This window comes from Petaurus breviceps, unplaced genomic scaffold, assembly GCF_028583685.1.
Source record: "Petaurus breviceps papuanus isolate PSGF00001 unplaced genomic scaffold, PetGlider_PUasm1.0 90849, whole genome shotgun sequence".
Taxonomy (NCBI): domain Eukaryota; kingdom Metazoa; phylum Chordata; class Mammalia; order Diprotodontia; family Petauridae; genus Petaurus; species Petaurus breviceps.
This window is the reverse complement of record NW_027187361.1, coordinates 11,623,493-11,641,296: the sequence shown is the minus strand read 5'-3', so window position 1 is coordinate 11,641,296 and position 17,804 is coordinate 11,623,493. Positions and strand designations below refer to the sequence as shown.

Genomic DNA, 17,804 nt, shown 5'->3' with positions numbered 1-17,804 from the left:
TCTTTCATTGGTAGTATCTGGTCATTGGGACATGGCATTTAAAATTGCTAGTTATCCTTGAGATCATCTTCATCTTTTCCAATGTTCTCACTTTACAGATGAGGAAACTAAGGTTCAAAGAATGGATGTGGCTTTTTCCACTCCTCTATCATTCCACTTGTTCCACATTACCAGCATCACTTTACATTTTAACATTTGTACAGTACTTACATGACTATCTATTCTTATTTCTTTCATCTGAAATTAGTGAACTAGGCAAGGTATGGGAGTAATGGTATCAGGTTTGTGACTTCACAGTTAAAATAACTGTTGTTATGCTTAATTAAAAAAATCTACTCTCTCTCTCTCTATACATACATACATATATACACACACACACACACACACACACACACACACACACACACATATATATATATATATATATCTCTTTTTGAAGGGGAGAATGCAGGGCAATTGGGGCTAAGTGACTTGCCCAAGGTCACATGGCTAGTAAGTGTTAAGTGTCTGAGACTGGATTCGAACTCAGTTCCTCCTGACTCCAGGGTCACTGCTCTATTTACTGCACCACATAGCTGCCCCTACTCATATATTTTTGTTGTTTTTTTGTTTCCAAAAAGAAGTTTTAGATTAGTTAATTGTATAAAAATTAAAGAAGACATGTAAAATGATACATTTGGGAATAAAAAAAGCATACTCCCTTTCTATTATTAACAAGAACAATGCATTTCATTCTGTAATATTAGAATGATAAGAATATTATAAAGGTAACCAACACAACTTTTCTCAATTTAGAGTCTGAAGTCAGACTTCCGAAATCTTCTCTGATTCTACATGATATCAGAGCCCATAGAGAATTTATCTTTTCCTGTAGTCAGGGCTTTACCTCCCTTAGCAAGGGCATGCTTGCTACCTACCCTCTCCAGGATAAAAGGAAGAAAAGTCTTTATTTTCTTTTTCCAACTTTTTTGCTTCCTTATATATTCCAGAAGAAGAAGAGAAAGGAACAGGTTAAATGTGTTGGCACTAGACTATGTAATACCATGTGATCTCTGTTCTCAGCTGGTTTGTTATCCACATTATTAACTTGTTATGTTTTCTCCTTCCTGATTAATACTCTACCTTGGTAGAAATTTTTAAAATGTGGTAAAGTGGAAGTCTGTTGGTTTTGGACTCAGAGGACTATAATTTCAATCCTCTTGCTTTCTACTTATGTAATCTTGACAAAGTTATTAAAATTTTCTGGGTTATTGGTTGAATGAGCGAGAGCTGGATGTGACCTTTCTTGTCCAACTCCTAATTTTAAACACAAGGAACTTGAAGAGTTCAGTTTTCTCATATGTAAAATAGGGGGGTTGGATGAGATATCCCCTAAGTCTCCTTCTTTTGTCAATTGCTTTAAAAAATAATCTTTTTTTTTTTGTTATTTAAAGTTGTCTCCACTGGAGTTATATTGGCAACTCTCTAAAACTTGCAGAGAAAGGACAGATTTGCATTTATTGAGGAAGTTCTTCATCAAAAGTTCTCTATAATAATGACTTCACAGGTTTATTCCAATTTTTAAAAATAAGATCACCATGCATATTGTTCAATTGTTTCTAGTTACTTCATTCTGTATCCTTTTATACCAGTCTCCCATATTTATTAAGAGGAAATTTAACAGGACTTTGAAATAAACATGCTATTTCAGCTCATCTCTTTAGATAGAGTTAAATCCTTCATTTCTTTTTAGCAATGGAAACTCATTTTAATATTTTCTATTGTCTGACTAGTATCCGACAGTCAGTTGGTTGGAAAAGATGTATAGGTTCATGTATGTATCTTACCAAATGCTTTATTACTTTCTTTCTATGCCCGTTGACCTCGTTGAAGGCTGACAACACTTCAAAACATTTTTACTGCTGAGACTAGCAAATTATTAATTACCATTAGACTGTCACGCAGAGAGAGTAAGGATATCCTACATTTCATATGGCAGGCTCAAGGTAGCACTGTACCTTAGCACAGTATCTGGAATGTAGTAAGCACTTAATAAATGCTTGTTAACTTGATGATGTTTGAGTGTCTTGATTGTGTAAACATAGAGTTCTTACTTTTCTAGGAGTTAAGTTTCAAGTTCTGTTAAGTCAGTTTTTACTAAATAGATATATTTAAACTATCTTGGGCTTCTTTTAAGTAATATGTATATCTGCCTGGTCTATATTATAGTTTTTTAAAGTGGTTTAGTTGTTTCATTAGAAAAAAAGGGTTAATAATTTACATTGTCTTCATTTATCTGTCCTTATTGTAGGTAAAATTCTTGATGTTATCGACAAGGAATATTTGAGAAATAACACACTTGTATATTTCACTTCTGACCATGGAGGTCGTTTGGAGTCTCAGGAAGGAAAATCCCAACTCGGTGGTTGGAATGGAATGTACAAAGGTGGTAATAATATTGCATTGAAATGCTTGCTTTTTAAAATTGAGATGCTTAATGTCTTTAACCATAAACATTAATACCCAAAAGTTTTGCTCATTTCATCTGAAAGGTTTAAAATGAGAAAATGAAAGGTAATATATTTAATATGTAAAATATATATGTGAACATATACATATATGAAATATTCTCAAAAATTTCTAGTCTTTAGAGTAACTAGAAGCATAATTCATGGAAGTATGCAAAAAAAACCCTCTTTTTTCAATTCTGAAAAATGAACTTAAATTGAAATGCAGTCTGCCATAGCTGATAAATGGCTGGTCTTGGAGTCAGGAACGTCTGGGTTCAAGTCCTTGACCATGGTTCAGTCACTTAAAGTCATAGGGGTATAAGTAATTTTTAAAGTTAGAGATCAATTGCTGATCTACATTGGTAGAGGAAGTTTTATACCATCAATTCCAACAATGCTAGAATTGCATCTGGATTTTTTTTCTTTAAGGATTTCATAAGCAGGGAACTGTGTAAGGGGTAAATACAGAGTATCATGACTTTTTTTTTTTGAAAAAGCAAACATATTATAATTTATTACTGCAGTACTTAAAAAGTCCAGCCACATATTATTTTCCAATACCCTAGTGATAAAAAAAATTAAAGCTAAAATTGATGAAGATAGATGAAGAATCATATTGTGAGTAAAAAAATTTAGAACTATAAACTGATGAAACAATTTCATGTGTAACTCCTCAGCTAGCTGCAGCCATAATACTCACAAAAAAGAACTTAAATCACTTTCTGTACATGGGAGAATGAACAGGTTGAGGATATAGTCTCCTTAGCCTCAAAGTGGACAGTGTTTCTTTTGATTTAACAATTGTTTTGTTGTGATATGAAAATTCAATTCTATTACTTTAGTTTGTCTCTCAAACAGTTCCCAGTAAGATGTATATAGTATATTATTAAATAATGATCCAAATCCACTTGTCCTGTAACATTATGTATGAGGAGATTTTTGGTGTTCTTTCACATGCATACACAGACACACACACAGAGACACACACAGACACATACATACACACACAGACATACACACATGCATGCATGCAGACACATCCCCTTTCTATCTCTCTTCCTCCATACATACACATCAATATCCACAAAATGATTCACATATATGTGCATGTATGCATATGTACAGCAATACACATATACAAGATGTGCATTGTACATACACATGTTCAATATACACTTACATATACATATATACACACATACACATGACTAAGTAGGACATATTGGTTTGTATAAATGTGCATTGATACAAACAGCTACTCTAAGGGCATTCTGATTAATTTTTTGTATTAATTTTTTCCTCAGTTGTGTATAAAAACAATTTTTAACACTTGTTTTTAAATCTGAATTCCAAATTCTCTCCCTTCCTCCCCCCCCATTCCCACTCATTGAGAAGGCAAACAATTCTATATAGACTATATATGTGTAGTCAAGCAAAACATATTCATCATTGTCAGGTTTTGAAAGAAAACAGAGCCAAAAAAACTCAAGAAAAATAACGAAAGTGAAAAAAAATTGCTTCAATCTGTATTCAGACACCATCAGCTCTTTCTCTGGGGATAGATAACATTTTTCATCCTAAGTCCTTCAGAGTTGTCATGGATCTTTATATTGCTGAGAATAGCTAAGTTATTCACAGATGGCCATCTTACAATATTGCTGTTACTTTAGACTCAGTACATTTCACTTTGCATCAACTCATGTAAGTCTTTCTAGGTTTTTCTGAGCATTCTGCTCATCATTTCTTATAGTACATTAGTATTCCATTATGACTGCTTATCACAACTTATCCAATCATTCCCCAAATGATATACATTCCCACAATTTCTAATATTTACCTCCCCAGAAAAGAGCTGCTATAAATATATTTATACAAATAGATCCTTTTAATTAAAAAAATCTCTTTTGGGATATAGACCTAGTAGCAGTATTTCTATGTCAAAGGGTGTGCATGGTTTTATAGTCCTTTGGGCATAGTTCTAAATTACTGATTATGATAGTTTAATCAATTTACAACTCCAACAACAGTATATTAATGTCTCATTTTCTCCACATCCCCTCCAACATTTGTCATTTACCTTTTCTGTACTAATTAGCCAGTCTAATAGTATGAGATAGTATCTCAGAATTGTTTTAACTTGCATTTCTCCAGTCAATAGTGAGTGATATGGCTATAGATAGCTTTAAACACTTCATCTGAAAACTAATTATATCTTTTGACAATTTGCTGATTGGGGAATGGTTCTTATTTTTATAAATTTGACCCAGTTCTCTATATTTTAGAGAAATGAGACGTTTATCAGAGAAACTTGCTTCAAACTTTTTTCAGTTACTATTGCTAACGACATTTCCCTCCATCCTATTCCCCTATCCACATTTATGCATTCTTTCTCCCCTTTCATCCTCCTCAAAAGTGTTTTGCTTCTGATTACTACCTCCCCAATCTTCCCTCCCTTCTATCATCCCCCCTTCCCCTTCTATTTTCCTGTACTGTAAGATATATTTCTATACCCCAATGACTGTGTGTCTTATTTCCCAGCTACAAGCAAAAGCAATTTTTAAAATTCATTTTTAAAACTTTGAGTTCCAAGTTATCTTCCTTCCTCCATCACCACTCACCCTCATTAAGAAGGCAAGCAATTACGTATATGTTATACATGTGTAGTCATGCAAAACACGTCCATAATAGTCATGTTGTGAAAGACTATATTTACATCTATCCTATACCCCCCGCCATTTATTCTATTCTCTCCTTTGAACCCATCCCTCCTCAGAAGTGTTTACTTCTGATTATTCCCTTCCCCAATTTGCCCTCCCTTCTATGAACTTAACCCTTTTCCCCCTACTTTCCTGTAGGGTAAGATAGATTTCTATACCCAAGTGAGTGTGTATATTATTCCCTCCTTTGGAGGGAATTTAGCCAAATCTGATGAGACTAAGATTCACTCATTTCTTTTGACCTCCTCCTTCTCCTCCATTGTAAAAGCATTTTCTTGCCCCTTTTATGTGAGATAATTTACCCCATTCTACCTCTCCCTTTCTCATTCTCCCAGTACATTCTCTCTCACACCTTATTTTTTAGATACCATTTCACCCTATGCGTTCTCTCTCTCTCTCTCTCTCTCTCTCTCTCTCTCTCTCTCTCTCCCTCTGCATATATGTGTATATATATTCACACACATATTCCCTCCAACTACCCTGATAATGTAATTAGAATGTTCTCATGAGTTACAAACCTCATATTTCCATGTGGGAATATAAAAAATTCAACTTTAATAAGTCCCTTATAATTTCTTTTTCCTGTGTACTTTCTCATGCTTCTCTTTATTCTTGCATTTGAAAGTCAAATTTTCTGTTCAGTTCTGTTTTTTTTCATGAAGAATGATTGAAAATTCTGTATTTCATTGAATGACCATATTTTCCTCTATAGCATTATACTCAGTTTTTCTGGGTAGGTGACTCTTGGTTTTAATCCTAGCTCCTTTGACCTCTAGAATATCATATCCCAAGCCATTTGATCCCTTAATGTAGAAGCTGCTAGGTCTTGTGTTATCTTGTTTGTATTTCCATAGTACTCAAATTGTTTCTTCTTGACTGCTTGCAGTATTTTCTCCTTGACCTGGGAACTCTGGGATTTGGTTATACTATTCCTAGGAATTTTTTGGGGGGAAATCTTTTTTTCAAGATCAGTGAATTATTTCAATTTCTATTTTGCCTTCTGGTTCTAGAATATCAGGGCAATTTTCCTTGAGAATTTCTTGAAAGATGGTGTCTAGGCTCTTTTTTTAATCATGGCTTTCAGGTAGTCCAATAATTTTTAAACGATCTCTCCTGGATCTATTTTCCAGGTCAGTAGTTTTTCTAATGAGATATTTCACATTGTCTTTTAGTTTTTCATTTGTTTGAATCTGTTTTATAGTATCTTGATTTCTCATAAAATCATTAGCTTCCATTTGTTCCAATCTGATTTTGAAGTAATAATTCTCTTCAGTGAATTTTTGTAATTCCTTTTTCCATCTGGCAAATTTGACTTTTTAAGGCATTGTTCTCCTCATTGGTGTTTTTTGGACCTCTTTTGCCATTTGAGTTAGTCTATTTTTCATGACTTATTTTCTTCAGTCAGACTGTCTACTCACTTTTCTTGATTTTCTTGCATCATTCTCATTTCACTTCCCAATTTTTCCTCCACTTCTCTTACTTGGTTTTCAAAATCCTTCTTGAGCTTCTCCATGACCTGTGAGCAGTTCATATTTTTCTTGGAAGCTTTTGATGCAGGAGTCCTGATTTCATTGTCTTCCTCCCTTTCATGCTTTGATTGTTTTTGTCCCCGAAAAAGGATTCTATGGTCTGTTCATGCTTCCTCATTTTGTCAGTCAATTACTTGATATTTGAATTCTTTTCCACTTTAGAACTCTGGTTACAGAATGGAGAGAGCTTTGTCCCAAATCATTGGGGTTTTTTTGCAGCTGCCAGAGCAATTAGGAAGGTGGCCCCTCTGCAGCCCCCACAGGCTCTGACACTTGGCCACATACCCCAAGACCTTCAGCCAAGACCCGGATTCAAGCAGGTCAAAGCAAGAGCAATTACCCTCTGAATGATCTCTTGGTCCCCCTACAATCTGCAGGCCAACAGCACCTTAGGCAACCATGTGGTTCAGCCATCATTGTGCCTCCACCACTTCTTGCCCAGGGGGCAGAGGCCAGACCCCAATCTTCTATCCACGCCTGTTCCAACAAAGTTCACACTGATATTTTACTTTGTCTTTGGTGTTTATGTTTTGAGAATTCTGGAAACCTCCACAGTTGCTGGAGCTTCACTCTCCTGAAGTGTGCTCTGGCTGCTGCTGGTTGAGCCTTAGGGTCAAAACCACATGGCTCATGCTGTTCTAGGCTAGGATCCCAGAATGCTGTGATAGACAATTCCTGTCTGCCTGCCAGGTTGCCTTCAGTTGGAGATTTGTTTCTCTCTGTCACTTTGTGGGTTCTGTAGATCTAAAATTTGTTTAGAGTCATTTTTTTACATGTATTGGAAGAGGTAGAAGCCAGAGCCACTGGCAAGTCCTGTTTGTATTCCACCATCTTCAATAATTCCTTGAAGGATGATACCTAGACTCTTTTTGATCATGGCCATCAGGTAGTCCAATAATTTTTAAGTCTTTCCTCCTGAATAAATTTTCCAGAACAGTTGTTTTTCCAAAGAGATATTTCACCTTTCCTATTTTTTTATTCTTTTGTCTTTTTTTAATTCCTTGATTTCTCATAGAATCATTAACTTCCATTTGCCCCTTTATAATTTTTGAAGGCATTATTTTCTTCAATGATATTTTGGACTTCCTTTTCAGCTTGGTCAATTTTGCTTTTTCAGGCATTTTTCTCCTCTTTGGCTTTTTGTACCTTTTTTTTTTTTACCATTTGGTTTAGTCCATTTTTCATGGTGTTATTTTCTTCTTTAGGTCTTCTTTAGCAAGCTGTTGACTTGTTTTTTCAGGATTTTCTTGCATGGAGTGCTCTTATTTCTCTTCCCAATTTTTCCTCTACTTCTCTTACTTGGTTTTCAAAATCCTTTTGGAGGTCTTCAGTGGTCTGCAACCAATTCTTCTTTTTCTTGGAGACTTTTGATGCAAGAATTTGACTTTGTTGTTTTCTTCTGAGTGTATGTTTTGATCCTCCTTGTCACCATAGTAAGTTTCTATAGTCTGAGTTTTTTTCCTATTGTTTGCAAAACAACAGAGTCCTGCCTCAATGACAACAAAGAGACCCCTGTAATCTTCTTCTGACCATTTGTTTGATCCCTTTACCATCTTTGGACTGAGAGCTCTGGAAGCAGCTACTGCCACTGCTGTTGCCACTGCCACTGCCACCACTATTGCCACTGCTTATTCAGTAACTCCCAAAGCCTGCCCCTGGCCTGCTGAGGTCAAGCTATGTTGGCAGTGGGCTGGACTGTGTTCCTTTCTCACTCATATTCCACAGACCTTTCTTACTTAGTTGCTAAGTTTTCTTTGGCATTTGTGAGTTGAGAAGCCTGGGAACCACCATAGTTGACAGTGATTCAGTCCCTCAGGTATGCTCCAGGTTTGCTGGGGTCTGGTTTGTGCTGGTGCAGCCTGCATTGTACTGAGTTCCTCTCTCATTCTGGTGCAAAAGACCTTTCCTGTTGTCTTGGGCTGGAAATTTGTTTGTTTCTGTCTTTTTGCGGGGTCTACTTCTCTAGAACTTGTCTAGAGTAATTTTTTATGGGTATTTGGAGGGGTTTGGGGTATAAGTCCCCGCCTTTACTCCACCATCTTGGCTTGCCCTCCACTCTCCTACTTCCAGCCTTCTCATTTTTGAAAACTATCTGCAAGGGTGGAGATCTTTCTCTCTACACTTTAAATTATAGTACTTTTATTCCATTTATTATTTTGTGTATTTGTGTATATGTGTTAGTTATATTTAGACAGACCATTTCTAATAGTATTTTTACAGAATAAGTGTTCAATAAATCAAGTTAATTATTGATCATAATTATTTCATCTATATAATCTAAATCTTTGATACAAATAAGCCAATTTTATTTAGGAATTTCCTCATGAGTATTTGCTTTGATCCAGATTTGGCTATAACATTTGGCATGAGATCAACCTTTATATTCTGCAAGTCTGATATTCTAATTTTAAAATAATTTTTTGAAACCTTGTTTTCATAATATCAGCCCCCTGCTAAATAGTTCCTTGTTGGCTGTGGGATCTAAATCTGTAGCTTAGAAAAGAACTCATTTTTATAGATTTAATGCCTACTTCTCTGTTACATGAATCCTTGGATCCAATTCAAATTATCTACTACTTGTCCCCCAAGCCTAGTTTATGATATCGTGTTGCTTTTTTTGGCTATTTCCATTCCTCACTTCTTTCTCAAAAATATGAATGACTTTCCCCATTCTCTCTATCTCATAAACTATCACAGATCTTTTTTTTTCCTGCATTAAGATATTCCAAAATACTCTAGTCCACACGGATCTATGAATTTATAATAACTTCCTAAATCGCTCATTTTCTAAACTAACTGGGTATTATTCTATGGCAAGTTCGGTAGGCTCTTTGTGCTATTCATTAAAAACCTTGGGTTTTTAATATGCCTTACATTGCCAACTAGATAAAGAGGTTCTTAAGATACAATATATCTTATATTTCTTTGTAGTCTCCATACTGCCAAGGAAAATGCTGGGACATAGTGTATGTCATCAAGAAATTACTTGATTTTTACTTCAATGAATCTTTGTACACAAGATCATACCTGATTATTTGTGCTACTTGTTTTGAATTTTAGGAGGCAAAGGAATGGGAGGCTGGGAAGGGGGAATTCGGGTGCCAGGAATATTTCGATGGCCAACTATCCTTCCAGCTGGTGGAGTGATTAATGAGCCTACCAGTCTCATGGATATTTATCCAACATTGTCTTATGTTGCTGGAGCAATATTGCCACAGGACAGGTACAAAAATTTATGAAAATTTAGTATTTGAATGTATTTTTTTCTGATTATATTATATTTGAGGCCATATCTATAAAATGTGAAGATGCATGTGTGTAAATATTTTTGTGTTTGAATGCACACATATGTGATAGAAAATTAAATACATATCGAATGTGACTGTTTTTATTTTATACTTTCACATGGTCCATGCTGTGCAAATATAAGATGTAAGAATCTTGGTGTCTCTTTATACCTATGGGGGCATACCTATACTCCTGTTTTAATTCTACACCAAAGCTAAGTCTCTTTGCTTTTGTTTCAATAAAGTAGGATAGAAGATTTGGTCATTCAAAATACTGGGCTCATGTAGATAACTTTGGTAATAGTAAGAGTATTATTTCCAAATTTGCACTGCTTTCAAAGCTCAAAAATATGGACTTTTAGGTTACCTGTATTATTTTCAGGTTGCCCAAATTCTATGGTCAAGATTGTGCTAAAAGAAATATTATTATATATCATAATCAAAAGAGAAATAAAGTATACTTCATGTTTAATTCAAATTATGAAATAAATTTTGCTGGGTAGAGTAACGAATGTTGGCATTTGGATGGAAAATTCTAAATCTTATTCCCAGCTGATAATTTGTATGCTTTTTTTTCAACATATGTATTTCAAAACTGAGTTTCCCATCCTTAAATTTGGGGCTTGATTACCACTGTACAGAAATGTTGCAAAAGACATTCATTTTTCTGGTATGGATTGGACTTGCTCTCCAAGGGCCCTTAAAATTCAGGGAATCCATATCTTGTTTGGAAATATTAAAAGACATTAGGGTTATAATAATGATTGTATTAAAATATTTAAGGTGAGAAAATCATGATTCTTCTTTAACATTTTTGTAATGATGGGGTTTATTAGATCATTGAATTTACTATGTATCACCTAGGATATTTTTTGATTTTTACTCTCTCTCTCTCTATTTTTAAATTTCAGCATCATTGATGGCAAGAACTTAATGCCTTTACTACAAGATAGAGTTTTTCAATCAGAACATGAATTCCTTTTCCATTACTGTGGGATATATTTACATGCAGTAAGGTGGCATCAAAAAGACTGTGAGTATTATGATATACCTAAATGTGCCTAAGACTTTTTTTTTCTTGCTGTGATACTTTCTAGATTACTCAACGATCAAATTACAATAGCACAAAGTAAGGAAATAAATAAATTTATTTGTTTTCTACTTGAGATCAGATAATGTGACACATAGTGGGGAAAAAAACTAAGTAGAGATTTGCTTCTTTTAATTAAATGTATTCAGACAAGCATTTTGGTTTATGCATGAGAGAGTGCAAATTAGGTGTTAATGTAGAAGTCACACTGAGTTAATTGGTTAAAAAATAATAACAACTTAGTTTCTCTGACTTTCTTAATGTGGTATTCCCTATTTCCTTCTTTTAAAAACTTTTTCAGTGTTTAATATCTCCTGTCCATTTTTGCTTGCTAGGATTCACATAAAAATAGAACTCAGTTGGGGTGGCCAAGTAGCCCAGTGAGTAAGAGCAACGGCCTCAAAGTCGGGATGACCTGGGGTCGAATCCAGGCTCAGACACTTAGCACCCACCCAGAAACACCTGGCCGTGTAACCTTGAGCAAGTTACTTAACACCAATTGTGTAGGGGTGGCCAGGTGGTTCAGTGAATAAGAGCACCGTCCCCAGTGTCGGGATCGAATCTGGGCTCAGATACTTAGCACCACACCCAGAAATAACTGGCCCTGTAACCTTGAGCAAGTAACTTAACCCCAAATTCTTTTAAAAAAAAATAAAAAAAATAGGACTCAGTCAAAGGAGCAGTTGGTCCTTGTCCTAGTAGAGGGTGACTGGTGAAATATAAACTAACTGAGGCAACAAACGTTTGAGTTTCTGAGCATACTGATATATCAAGCAAAGCATGTCAATTATATAACAAATGAGGACCAATCTCAGTTTGGCACTGGACCCCAAACACAGGGAGAGATATTTTTATGCACTGAAAGAAAACAATGAACAAGATATAAACCACTGGTTGGGCGGAGCCAAGATGGTGGAGTAGAAGCAAGACTTCCCCATTGCTCTGGCTTCCAGCTTCACCAATCCATGTAAAAAGGGACTCTAAACAAACTTTGGAGCGAAAGAACCCACAAAATGACACAGAGAAGCTAACCTCCTGCTGAGGACAGCAGGGCAGGCAGGGAATAATCGGCCAGAGCAGCGCTCTGGGAGCTGAGCCCAGCCCCACACCTAAGTTTCAGCCCCATGGTGGGCCTGACAAGCCAAAGCTGGAGGGACTCCGGAACAGCAGCAGCTGTGGCCATTTCCAGATTTATCAACACACAGATGCTAAGGACAAAGTGAGATGTCAGTGCAGTCTGGACTTTGGGACCCAGTACATGGGAGTGCGTGGCTTTTGCCCCCCAGGGATGAGAAGCGGCTGAGGTGCTGGCACAGCCAGCCAGCACCACATGGCAGCTTCCGCTCCTGGTGTGCAGAGTGTAGGGGGACCAAGCACGAGTCTGAGGGGTAATCACTCTTACTTTAACCTGCTTGGATCTGGATTGCAGTCTTGGGTGGAGGTCCTGGGGTATATGTCCAGCTTGCCAGAGCATGTGGAGACCTCAGAGAAGGTACCCAACTAATACCTCCGGCAACTGAGAAAACCCCAGCATTTGGGATGAAAGCTCCCCCATCTGGTGGCACAGTCCTACTGTGGTAAAAAGCCCAGGGGTCAAGTGACTGAGGGGCGACATGACCAGGTAAAGCAAACAAAGCAGACAGACGATTCTAACATCAGAGTCCTATTTTGGGGACAAAAAAGAGCAAAGCATGGAACAGGAGGAAGACAGTGAAGTCAGAACTCCTGCACCAAAAGCTTCAAAGGAAAGTATGAGCTGGTTACAGGCCATAGAGAACCTTAAGAAGCAGATAAGAGAAGTGGAGGAAAAATTGGGAAGAGAAATGAAAACAATGAAAGAAAATTATGAAATGAGTGTCAGCAGCCTGAATGAGGAAAATAACACCTTAAAAAACAGACTAACTCAATTTGCAAAAGAAGCTCAAAAAGGCAATGAGGAGAAGAATGCCTTAAAAAGCCAAATTTGCCAGATGGAAAAAGAATCTCAAAAGTTCAATGAAGAGAATCATGGCTTCAGAATTAGACTGGAGCAAATGGAAGCTAATGACTTTATGAGAAACCAAGATGCTGTTAAACAGATCCAAAGAAATGAAAAACTGAAAGACAATGTGAAATATCTCATGAGAAAAACCACTGACCTGGAAAATAAGTCCAGGAGAGAGAATTTAAAAATTATTGGACTGCCTGAAAGCCATGATCAAAGTAAGAACCTAGAAATCATCCTCCAGGAAGTTCTCCAAGAAAACTGCCCTGATGTTTTAGAATCAGAGGGCAAAATAGAGGTTGAAAGAATCCACCGATCATCTGTTGGAAAAAATCCCCAAAAGAAAACTCTTAGGAATATTATACCCAGGTTTTGGAATTCCCAGATTAAGGAGAGAATATTACAAGCAGCCAGGAAGAAACAATTTGAATATTGTGGAAACACAATCAGGATAACCCAGAATCTAGTAGTTTCTATACTGAGGGATAGAAGGGCTTGGAATATGATATTCCATAGGGCAAAGGAGCTGGGATTAAAACCAAGAGTCACCTAACCAGCAAAACTGAGTATCATGTTTCAGGGGAAAATATGGTCATTCAGTGGAATAGAGGACTTTCAAGCATTCTTGCTGAAAAAAAAAACAGAGTTGAATAGAAAATTTGACATTCAGATACAAGAAGCAAGAAAAGCATGAGAAGGTAAACAGGGAAAAGAAATCATAAGGAATTTATCAAAGTTGAACTATTAACATTCCTACATGGAAAAAAAACAATAATTGTAACTTATGAAACTTTTCTCAGTAGTTGAAGGGAATATATGTATGTATGTTTGTATATATATGAGGGTAAATGGGCATATAAATATATATGTGAATGTGTGTATATATGTTTACAGGTATACATAGATAGAGGGCACAGGATCAATTTAACAGGAAAGGATGATACTTAAAAGGTGAAATTAAGAGGTGGGAGAGGAATATAATGAGAGGAAATGGGGAGAGACAGAATGGGGTTAACTATCTCATACAGAAGAGGCAAAGGGAAATGATTACAATTGAGGGGAAGAATAGGAAGGCAAAAGGGAATGGGTCAACCTTATTCCCATTGAATTTGGCTTGAGGAGGGAATGAAATACACACTAAATAGGGTATCTCACCCTTCAGGAGAGTATGGGTGGAAGGGGATGAGAGGGGGGATGATGGAAGGCAGGGCAGGCTTCGGGGAGGGAAGTGGGAAGCACCCACTTTTGAAAAGAGATGGGATCAATGTAGAGAATAGAACAAGTGGAAGGTGGGATAGGAGGGAGGGAAACATAGTCAGTCTTTTACAATATATCTACTATGTTATTGTTTTGCATTAGCCACACATGTACATCCTATACTGAACTGCTTATTTTCTCTGTAAGGGTAGGTGACAAGGGAGAAAGGGAATCAATCTGGAATTCAAAGTTTTAAAATCAAATATTCAAACATGTATGTGTGTGTGTGTGTGTCTGTGTGTGTGTGTGTGTGTGTGTGTGTGTGTGTGTGTGTGTAGGCATAGAAATCCACTGGAAAAGTCGAAAGCAGTATGGGAGAAAATATGGGAGAGAGCAGATTGGAAGAGGAGATATCCTGTGGGACTACTACTTTTTTTTGGGGGGGTAGGTAGGGGAAAAACGGGGAGAAGATTTGTAACTCAAAATCTGGTAGAAATGAATGATGTAAATCAGAAGTTAATAAAGCATTTGGAAAAAAAAGATATAAACCACTCTACAAGATTAAGTGATTTGATCTATAATTGCATGGATTTTCCAAATGGGCATTGGGGTGGGTTCTAGTTAAATTGGGAGATGATTGGGCTTAGAGGTCTTTCTTTTCCCAGAATTGGGAGATGTTGATTAATTGTACCCACCTGCACTTCATGAATAGTACATGAGGCAGCACAAAATGGAATCAGTGTTAATCTGATTGGTTCTCTTGATTCTCACACTAAACCAGCTCCATTTTGTAGCCAACTTTCCCTGTTTCTTCAAAAGAAATCTCATTCACAGTCTGGAAGTATGGAGAAGTATAAATATACTTCATTTTCCTATCTGGATTTTTTATGTAACAGAAAATTAAATCATTTGCCCTCATAGAAATAGTTTATTATAGTGGGGTATATGTCTCATCAGTATAGAAAGGGTCTCACAAAGCACAAGTCTGTAACAGTAAAATTTCTCTGCTGTGGAGGGGAAGGTGGTCAGAAAATATTCTCCATGTAAGGACATAAATATTTTTTAATCTGTATTAAGTGAAGGTGAATTTTCTTTTTCTTTTACTTTTATTAACCAGAAGGGGGTATATATTTCAATAGTAGAATAGGTTTCTTTCATTATTATCATGGCTCAAATAGTCCTAGGGTTTCATTAGGAAAGGTAAGAGTTGGTAGTGGAATATTACACTAATTAAATGGGATAAATAATTGGATTCTGGATTCTCAATAGATCCATTGGCGATTGCTATTATTTGGGCAATTGTCAATCCATTACATTTTAGATGAATTTCGCAAAGATAAAACTGTCTGCACTTACCAGAAATCCCCAAGCTAATTTACAAGGGCGGGCTAAGGGTGAAATTTTCCCAACATAAGCTGTTTCCTCTTTGAATATCCTTCCAGAAAGAGTAGGTGGAGATGACTATCCCTTCACTCCTCTGTTCTGTACATCGCGTTGCTTGAGAGCTATTTCATAATTGGCACATCTTTGAAAAACTGTAGCTGTAATACTTTATACCTGATAGTCACCCAGGAATGACAATCAGCAGTCAATTCACAAGAAAAAGAAAAGAGCTGTGAATAAACTTTCCATATTATATTTAAAAAGAAAGGAACTGTGAATAGCCTTTCCATATCCTATTTATATCCTCTTCAAATATGACAGTTTGAAAAGTGATTTTATAAAAAGGAATAAGAAGGATATTTATTTAGTAATAAATAACATTTCCTGGTATTCTTGACTGACATAAACTAGTTCTTAATAGCATCTTTTAATTCCTGTGAAGATGGAATATAAATTAGGAAGCATTGTCCCAAAGTCTACATACCTTGATAGATACTGTGAGTCCTAATGATCATGTTTTGTAAAACCGAGTTTCAGTAGTGATTATTTTTTCCTGAGCTACTTGGAGATTTTATTGCTGGGATGCTTCTTTTTATTAAATTTTTACTGATAACTTTTGTTTTTATATTACTTAAATTTTCCTGCATCCTTTTCTCTTTCTGTTTTGCATTCCTTTCTATAAAGACTATTTTAAAAAAGAAAAATAAGAAAAGGAAAAATAATGAGCAAAACCGATCAGTTAAAAAATGACACTATGTTCAGTGTCCCAAACTGTGCAATCCCCAACTCACCTATGACCCCTGACTCTTCAAAGAGTAGGGAGAGTTTTCTCCTAATATATGTTCTTGGAAGGCAAGTTTATTCTCTGAAATTCTGCACCATTCATTTTGATTGTTTTGTGATGGTTGTTCTTTCCATTTGCTTCATTGAGATCATTGTCTACTGTTTTCTTGGCTCTGTTTACTTTGTTTTGTGTCATTTCATGTAAGTCTTTGTACTTTTCTCTATTCTTCATATTTATCACTTGTTTTTTTTATTTTGCTTTTTGGATGGGAGGGCAGGGCAATTGGGGTTAAGTGACTTGCCCAAGGTCACACAGCTAGTAAGTGTTAAGTGCCTGAGACCAGATTTGGACTAAGGTTCTCCTGACTCCAGGGATGGTGCTATATTTATCACTTTTTACAACATGGTAACATTCCATTCTATTCAAGCACCACAATCTATTTGGCATTTACCATTTAAAGGATCACTACTACTCCTACTTCTACTGCTACCATGACTACTTGCAACAACAATAAACAATTAGCATTTACATAGTGCTTTAAGGTTTGCAGGCTTGTTGTTTACTTGTTTTCAGTTTTGTCTGATTCTTTGTGACCTCATTTGGGGTTTTCTTGGCAAGGATATTGGAGTGGTTTGCCATTTCCTTCTCCAACTCTTTTTACAGATGAGGAAACTGAGACAAAAAGGGATGAGACTTACCTAGGGTCACACAGCTAGTAAATGTCTGAGGTTGGAGTTGAACTCAGTGTTCTTGACTCAAGGCTCAGAACTCTATTCACTATGCCACCTAGCTGCCCTATAAGGTTTGCAAAATGATTTGTCAATGTGATTTTTTATCTTCACAACAATCCTGGCTTTTTTTTAGTGCTATATTTAATCCCCATTTTTATAGATGAGAAAACTAAGGCACAGATTAAGTTATTTGCTCCAAATAACACAGTCTGAGTATAGATATGAACCTAGATTTTCCTCTCTCCAGTTCTAGACCACTAACGATTGTGCCACCTAATTGTTTGGTTCTCAGTTTGTGTGTGTGTGTGTGTGTGTGTGTGTGTGTGTGTGTGCCATAAAAAGTGCTGCTATAAGTTTGTTGGTATATATGAAAACTATTCTTTTTGCCAATGATTTCCTTGGGGGTATATGCCTTGCAGTCAAATCTCTTATTGGAAAGGTATGGACATTTTAGCCATTTTATTTGCATATTTCTAAATTGTTTTTTTTTAAATGGTACTAATTCACAGATCCATTCACAATTAAATAATAAAATGAGAGTAGATGATTTCAAAGGTCCTCACTAGCCCTAAACCCTCTTAATGAATTCACTAATATGACATCAACAACTTCA

The 17,804-nt window shown here is 36.2% G+C and overlaps 1 protein-coding gene across 1 annotated transcript in view; it reads left to right on the top strand.

The window, feature by feature from the left end:
• The window catches only part of ARSH (arylsulfatase family member H), a 47,566-nt gene that overhangs the window by 28,105 nt on the left and 1,657 nt on the right, over positions 1-17,804 (top strand). Inside the window, exons 7-9 of the mRNA XM_069073054.1 lie at positions 2,291-2,425; positions 9,796-9,958; positions 10,934-11,055. Coding sequence (XP_068929155.1) covers positions 2,291-2,425; positions 9,796-9,958; positions 10,934-11,055 — 420 coding nt within the window. The remainder of the gene's footprint in view (positions 1-2,290; positions 2,426-9,795; positions 9,959-10,933; positions 11,056-17,804) is intronic.